At 42.4% G+C, this 8,305-nt stretch overlaps 1 protein-coding gene across 1 annotated transcript; it reads left to right on the plus strand.

The window, feature by feature from the left end:
* Positions 1–469: 469 nt before the first annotated feature.
* On the plus strand, positions 470–7,631 carry TPMT (thiopurine S-methyltransferase). The gene is made up of 8 exons (XM_009574879.1): positions 470–634; positions 1,441–1,533; positions 2,630–2,762; positions 3,245–3,297; positions 4,752–4,826; positions 5,580–5,665; positions 6,671–6,715; positions 7,502–7,631. The coding sequence occupies exons 1-8, from the start codon at positions 495–497 to the stop codon at positions 7,615–7,617; spliced, it is 741 nt and encodes a 246-aa protein (XP_009573174.1). The 5' UTR covers positions 470–494; the 3' UTR covers positions 7,618–7,631.
* The last annotated feature ends 674 nt before the right edge of the window (positions 7,632–8,305 follow it).

Consider the following 8,305-nt stretch of genomic DNA (forward strand, 5'->3'; position numbering starts at 1 on the left):
TGAGGGGGGTGCTGAGCCCCGCCGGGCCCTTCCGAGTCCCCTTCGCCCTGAGCCGCTTACTCGCCCCCGCGGTCTGCCCACGGCTTTCACGTGAGGGAGAGAGAGAAGTGTCGGCATCTACCTACTCGCTTACCGGCCCCGGGCTTGGGCCCACGGGCGTCCCCCGGCCCCCCCGCCCCCGGGGCAATGGGGCCGGGCAGCCTCTGGGCGGCTTCCAGCTGTGTGCGAAACGGGAGGTCGCCGGCTTTCCGTAGTCTTTAACGGGGTGCGTGTGAGCAGGCTTCACTCCGGGGAAAAAAGTCTAGCCGAAGCCATCGATAGCAAGAGTACGCTCTGTTCAACCCAGCTGCATTTAAGTAGTCGCCAAATTATAATCTCTCAAACGGTACTAATTTTTTATTTGATTCTAGAAAGTAAGAGCCAGTTCCAAACTATTCATTGATGTGGGGGTAATTTTTCTCTTTTTTCACAGCTCCTAGCACTCCTTGGGGACAATGGACAGCTCAGCAGATGCAGCCGGGGTCCTGGAAAGCAGTGATATCGGGTCACAGAAAGACAGAGTGGTGACTGAGGAGGAATGGCTGCAGAGATGGGAAATGAGTAACATTGGGTTTCACAAGGAACGAGGGCATCCGTATGTGACTTTGCTCTTCTGCCTAAGCTCTTTAAAGAAATGCTGTGAGATGAATGATTTGACTCATTCAAAAAAACTCTTAAGAGAAAATGGAGCATTTAGAAAAGGAAGATTATTTGACACAGCTTGAAAGTAAAAGAAATATTTTTGTGACCTACATTTGTCAAAAAAGGGCAGAGAAGAGAAAGGATTGCATTGAGTTTAGAACTTTTACTCTTTAATCATGTTTTAAACTATAAAGCTTGGATAGCTTGACTAAGAATCTTAAATTTTCTAAACCAGAAGCTCTGCATTGCTGTTTGTAACTTATGAAACTGGGGCCTAAAACAATATGCAGAGGGCATTGGAGCAATTATTGTGCACTGGAAGACAGGGACCTAAGGGAGCAAACCTGATTATATAGTCTTGGAACCAATGACAGTTACATTTAAGACCTGTATAAGTTATTTGATTGATACAGGAGTTTAATAATCATTCTGTTTAAGTTGTCTATTGTGGCCCTCTTAGAGGTGGGTTGGTTGGTTTGTTTACTTGAAAAGACAAACAAACAGAAAACAGAACAAAGAGAAATGTGTTCTTTTCTAACAGAAATCAAATTTACTTTCTTTCTAAGTAAATGGGAAGTGTATGTTTTTATTTTATGTTTTCATTTCTAATGGTACAAAGCAGGTTGAACTATGTTCAGGAAGAATCTATGTTCCATCATGGAGTTTGCGTGTTACCTGGCATAGCGTGTAGCACTTGGCTTTTAACATGCCAGCACAAATACTCGCAGTGTTAAGTAAAACATGTCTGTTCTTCTGCAGGCTTCTACAGAAGTATCTGGATGTTCTTTTAAATGGCAGGAGTGGACTGAGGATATTTTTCCCACTTTGTGGTAAAGCAGTCGAGATGAAATGGTAAAGCATGGATTATAAAAGCAAAAATCTTATTTGATGTGGGGAGGGAGGGAGGGAGAAGGGGAATTCCCAACTTTATATTGGCCAATGGAAATGTGCCGCATCTCTGCTGGTAGGAAAGCAGCGTCACTGGAGGCTAAAGGGAGGAGGAAGTTTGGTTTCATTTGCTGGTGTTTTGTATAGTAGCATAAATGGGATGGATAAGGACTGACCTGAAAGTCTTCCTGGTCGTCCCAGGTTCAGCTTGGGGAACGCTGAATCTGTGACGGACAGAGTGACTGAAGCTGTGCCCTTACCACTGCTTCTTTTGGTGGCAATGCCATCTTAAATTGCCTGCAATGAGGTCAGTTGTACCAGAGCATGTTTTTATGGAACCATGTGGCATGTCACACTGGGAACTTAAGTGATCTGGGCTAAATATAACTTCCTTTTTTTAAAATTTGTTATTTTACTTTTTTGGCTGGGTTATATTTATAATTAGGGGCGGTGTAAGCCAGTGTTTTTTCTTGGAGGGAGGGGACGCAAACCAAAAATCCCTGATTGAACTGCATCCGCAAGGAATCAAGTCGGTCCCAGTTATCAGGTTTTATCATGGTAACTACTTACTAGGCTGACTGCAGGCTCTGACGCACGTTGCTGTTGCGCTGAGCTGCAGCAGTGGAGAGGTTACCACACCCTGCTGCCTTCATCGGAGCCGAGCGTTACTGCCAAGCTGCAGAGGCAGCTGGGTGGACAGCGTGCTTCAGCCGCTGCAGTTCAGAGCAGAACATATTCTGTAAACCAAAATGGACAGTTTGTCTGTGTAATCACCTCTGTTTTCCTCGAGTTCATAGAAATAAATGAATAATCCGTTGAATCTAAATAAAGCCTGTAAGTCCTCATCAAGTATGCCAAGTGGTGCTAATGTAAGCTCAGATCACGGAGGGGGGGTGTTCAATGAAATGTGAACGCTCCAGAAAGTCACGATTAGACATACCAGTGCATCCTAAACCCAGGGTTTCCCTTATGCGTAAATGCTGCATGGGAGATACACATTTGGTAATGGCCCAACCTGTGGGCCTCACGTAAACTTGGGACCTCTCTCTGCTGTGTGCAGGCTGGCGGACATGGGACACAGTGTTGTTGGTGTGGAAGTCAGCGAGCAAGCGCTGAAGGAATTTTTTGCAGAACACAGCCTGCCTTATTGCGAGGAGCCAGTCTCAGAGATTTCAGGAGCAAAAAAGTTGCAGGTGTGTTTCCTGCATTGTCGAATGATCTGGTGTGGTTAATCATGCAATGCAGGCATAACCAAGCAAACAAGTCATTCTGCTTTTATGCCTCTGTCATACTGGTAATCATTCACCTCTCCTGAAGAGGTCTGAAAGGAAGCTCTGAGTTGTAACTTTGGACTGAGAAGTCTTCTTTTGAGCTTATTACTTTGGCCTTCTTTTCTTGTGACATTGAAGCACCTGAATGTAAAGTAAATGTATTTTAAAATTGGACAGTTGCGTGCCTTGACAGATCACAACCTCTCTGGAGGGGGTCAGGAGAGGTACCTCAGTAAAGAAAAACTAAAAATGTTTCTCACAGTTTTCCCCATTACACCTAAATATATATTTTAAAATAGTATATGTGTATATTTTAAGGTATAAAGTATAAATATATACACTTATAAGTGTATATTTAAAGATAGTTTGCTGATAAGTATTGTTTCCTTTGTTTTTTATTGTAGAGTACCTCTGGGAACATTTCTCTCTACTGCTGCAGTATTTATGATTTGTCCAGGTAGGAATACATAGTGTGTTTTACAATTCTGTATAATCAAACATGTATTAATACTGTCATAATACTGTCATTATTTTATTTGATTCAGCCATAAAAATTTGGAACAGGTCCTCTCAAGAAAACTCTTACTAACTTGTATGAGAAATGTGAATAGCCAGTCTCCAACAAAAACTAACTCTGTTGCTGATCATTAGTTAAAGATGCTAACTAAATATCTTTAAATGGGCTTCTTGTTCTAAGCTGTCCTGTGAAAGTTATAGAAAAACATGTTTGCTTTTACAGTAAAAACATTAATATTATTGATAGATTCTACGAAGCAAAACCCTAGCACAATCCCTTACTCAGAGTAGCTTAGTAAAAGTAAAGAGAATATACCTGGAGGTGTCGTCTTAGACAGCTTTTCCTTTAACTAAGTATTAAATGTATTTTTTCCCCAAACTATTGATTAACATGTGCATAGGTAAGCTGTACCCATTGCTTATATGTGTCCCATGCTTTACTTAATGTACTTTTCTCGATGGGCGTAAAGTACATTACATCACTCCAGTGTATGTGACTACGTAATATATTTCCAAACACTGACTCTGCAAGTGTCTTGAGAAACATGGCTCGACTTACTAATGTCTTCTGAAGGATTTTTGGTGCTAAAATGTCCTTATTTCTTAGTTAAAAGACACAACAGAAAATGCAAAATACTTCAATACAGTCCACACTACTGACTCCTGAAAAATGTTTCAACCCATTGTGCTCTGTGGCCTCAAGTGTCGCTTCTCAGATTTTGTGGTGGCTTTGCACCTGACCTTCTGCTCAAGTGTCACTGAAGCCATCTGCCAGCATATCCAGGAGCAAAAATAATGTCTGTGGCAGTGGTAGACTGAGGCAAGCAGCAGTGTAACTTAGCTTTAGTTAGTTTTTCTAACATTAAGCAAATTGCAAGCTGAAGCTGTCCTGGGCATGTAGCTGGGAATTGAGGTTTCTAAAATTGGTGGGTGTGCTGAGTTCAATGATACTAAAGCAACGAGGCACCTTCCTTAACCAGCGTTTGAAATCATGCATGGGTTTTAGAAGGTGGCCAAGAACTATCATGCTGAGTGCACGTTAGTGCTGCCTCAAGGGTCATGGCAGGGTACGATTGCCAAAACCCCGGAGTTGTAGCCCAGATGTGTCAAAGCTACTTTCCTTCCTCCCTGCCTTGTCTCAGCACCCCCTAATGATGGGGAGATGCTGAGCAATTCCAGCACCTCTTTGCTATAGCAGCAGGGCCACGTACTTAGGGGGGTTTCTTGGGACTCAGGTCATGTTGTTTTGGATCATGAAAATGCTGGACCGTAACAAAAAGGTAGTGGGGAATCTGCACAGCTAGCTGGAGAATCCTTGTGACTTCACAGAAGTATCTGAATAAAGACGAAGGTGCCTTTTTGGTGGTTTTAAGCCTTTTCCTCATCTCCCTATAGCTCAATAGTTGACAAGTTTGATGGGGTTTGGGACAGAGGAGCTCTAGTAGCTGTGAATCCATGTGACAGACAACGGTTAGTAAATTTGCTTTCTTATTGTCTTTTCTCTAATGTATGCAGTGACACATGTTTTTCCTCCTGCCACTTGTCGATGAGTCCCCTTTCATTAAAAGGAGTAACCTACACAAGTTCTTCTCTACTGCAAGCATCAGCTGCAGTTGCAGAGTGCTGTACTCTAGTTTTGTGAGCTTCCTTCAGGAAGCCGCCCTGCCTCTTGGTGGGAAAATATGTGGTTTGTTGCAACCCAGCAGAAGCAGAGCTGCAAGTCTCATCTGAATTTTATTATTTCCTTTTCACCCCATCTGCTTCTCCTCTCTTTGTTCTTTTTCCCCTCACTTCCCTTTATTCCAATTTTTTGTTTTTGCCTATAGCCAACCCAAATGTAGTTTGACCCTACCCCCAGGATTTTTTAATTAGATACATAATCTCGAATTCACAATAATTTTAAAAGATCACTACTGTATTGTGTACTGTATTCTAGACTGTGGCAGATGAATACTGTGTTTTGTCTGTTAGTTTTGAGATGAATATGCAAAAAAATATAAATGCTTGTTTACAGGAGTAAATAGTAACCTTTATTTGAGGTGTTTAATGTGTAGCATGAATTTCATGCTCGAGATTCAAACTAAGCTTTGCTTAGTTTCTGTGCAGTTCAGTTCAAGTTGTCTCTGCCTAGAAATACGTTACCTCTTTTGTTGAGTATTTTGAATGCTGTGCTTGAATGTTTGTACAGTTCCAAAATAATAAAGTATAACTTTCTCCTTTTAGCTATGTCAGTTTGATGATCACCCTAATGGAGAAAAATTCTTCTTATCTCCTCGTTACGGTTTCCTATGATCCAAACAAACACAAAGGTGAGAACTTTGCACTGTTCATGTTTTCATTTTGCATACTTTAATATAAATTATATGTAGATGTGGTAGACACATTAATATCTTTCCCAGGTTTTTTATCAGCATAGCTTTGTCAGCTGATCACACCAATACAACTGTGTGTTAAAAATTTTAGATGTTGCCCAAGCTTGAGACTAAACTTGCTTTCTCTCTAGCATTCAGACACGCTAAGGGTAAGTGGAGGACAGACATGGTATATATTAAAGGAACGAACTGGAAGTGTGGCTATGACAATGAAGCTGGAAGAGTGAATGCTTAGAGTAACATCCTGTCTGGCCTAGGGAGCTTGAAGCACTCCTGAGAACATTGGCTTCGCCCTGTTTACCCAATACTTGCAACCCAACGTGTTGCCCATCTTGTGCCTCTCTCCCAGCCGCTACCATGGTCTGAATATGCTTGGAAGAGGTGAAATTCTGTAAAATCATAAAGTATTTTTTCCTATTACAACTTTTATTAAATACCGAAGTCTGAGGTATTTTTAAAGATTTTTTTATTTGTTGATTATTAACTCTCAAAAGAAAGAGATTTCTTGCTGCTTTTGAGCTCTTCAGCGTAATTATCCCTGAAAAAATAGGTCTTGTTATCATAAGTAACAATAGCTTAATTCATTGCTCTCCCTCTCACATTATTTAGCTTTTAGCTTTAATTATGCCATTGTAGTGTAAAGAGATCGTTGGCCAGATTCACACAGCGCACTGAGAGTGGTTGTATCCACGGCATGTTCGTGACTTCTGACAATGTGGCTACCCAGGCTGCAGCCTGGAGACAGCCACACCTGAAGCTGTTTGGTGGCCCACCAAGGTGCCACATGTTCTTGGATATGGTGTTTTCTGGTTCCTGCAGATGGTGCTACACACTGGGGCCTGATTGCGCTGTGAGTGATGGGGCTGGCTCTCCTGCTGCAGTGTAAATGTTTGTCTCCTTCCCATGTCTTCTCTCTGATTAGCTTCACCCATTTTCTTTCAGGCCCACCATTTTATGTTCCTGAATCTGAAATTAAAAGCTTGTTTGGTAAGCAATATTTCAGCTAACTCTTAGGAATTTTTTCCAAAACACATAAACGTGTTTATATGCTTCTACCTCACCCTGTGACAAGTGGTAGAGAGTCATTTGCTTCTTATCTATGGGGTGGAGTCATGGAAGAATAACAGGGAAAATAAATACCATTTAGCCACAGGGATTTTGCTGTCAAGGAAAATCCACAGCTCTTCAAAAGATACGAAGAAAACCCAAGAGACAGATACTGTCTCTTTCCTCCCCTTGGCATCTTTTCATTCTCCCAGGATTCATACTGCACTCAGTGATCTTGTAGCTGCAGTCTTAGTCCTGTTTGACCATTTTGTCTTTCTCTGCACCTCATCACCAGCTACCCTGGTTTTAATACGAGGCCTTTGCATACCAGTTCTACAGTTTCCGCTGTACTTTTATAGCCAAAGAAGAAAAGTAACATGCCATGCGAAGAAAATGCTAAATGTACAACTCAAATCCATCAAAATAATGAAATTCGGAATTATGGCGGGAATTTAATTTTAAAAGTTCCTCCTGATATGCTTTGATATTGCATTTCTTTTAAATTTACAACTTTGAGACCCCTGCAGTGTCTGTGTGCAGTGAGTCATTGGCATGGACAGTTGCATCCCAATGCAAAAGAGATGGATTAGTTTTTCCCAGTGCATTTATGCCACTGCATTAGGGACTGTGAGGAAATCTGTGGATAAGATTCCCCCCCCCCCCCAATAGCTTGCATTTTTCAGTGACTAATCATTCAGTAATTTATTACTCTTTCCTCCTTTTCAGGCAACCACTGTGAAATTAAGTGTCTTCAAAAAGTCAATGACTTCTCAGACAAACACAGGCAATGGGGATTAGATTATTTTCTGGAGGTGCTCTATATACTAAAGTTTGTAGCTTGATTAATTAAAATAACTTACCTCCCATCTTGCTTTTGTTTTTATCTCACCTTCTGAAATGAGACATGTTTTGCGGCACTCTTAAGGCAGGCTTCAGTGTACAGAAAAATGCCTGTGGAACAAAAATTGTCCATTTTGCTTACCAAGTCAGCTCTCCTACATAGCTGCCTTCACTGTCTTAAGATGCGCATAGCTTTTCTTAAACTCCATGCACAAAGAAGCATTTTTAAGGTATATCTTTCTCTTCCATATCAATGCAAATCATCAGAGCTGGGGGAAATAAATGTTCCTGTTCCTTTTTGGCTGTTGCCGGTCAATGCTGTCTGCCCGGCGCTCCACGGGTTGGCCTCATCGGCCGGCAGCCCCAGGAGCAACAGCGGCTGCTGGTCAAATACTGTTTCCTGCGACGCTGGCCTCGCGCCAGACCGGGCAGCTGGGCGAGAGAGGCGGGAAGCTGGCCCAAGTTGCTTCTCTCCGTCCCCGTTAGTCGTGATTACAAGTCAAGCGACGAGCTGGCAGCGAGCGGGCAGGAACGCCAGCAGCCGCCAAGAGGGAACTATCATCGAGCAGGAACGAGAGGAGGGGAGCGAACCGGATGACAATAAACGAGAAAGCATGGGGAGAAAATGGCCCTGCGGTTGCTCGCGAGTGTGCTGTTCCCTCCTGCAAGAGCACAGCTATGAGCAGGCGA

Source organism: Fulmarus glacialis, unplaced genomic scaffold, assembly GCF_000690835.1.
Source record: "Fulmarus glacialis isolate BGI_N327 unplaced genomic scaffold, ASM69083v1 scaffold31293, whole genome shotgun sequence".
Lineage (NCBI taxonomy): Eukaryota > Metazoa > Chordata > Aves > Procellariiformes > Procellariidae > Fulmarus > Fulmarus glacialis.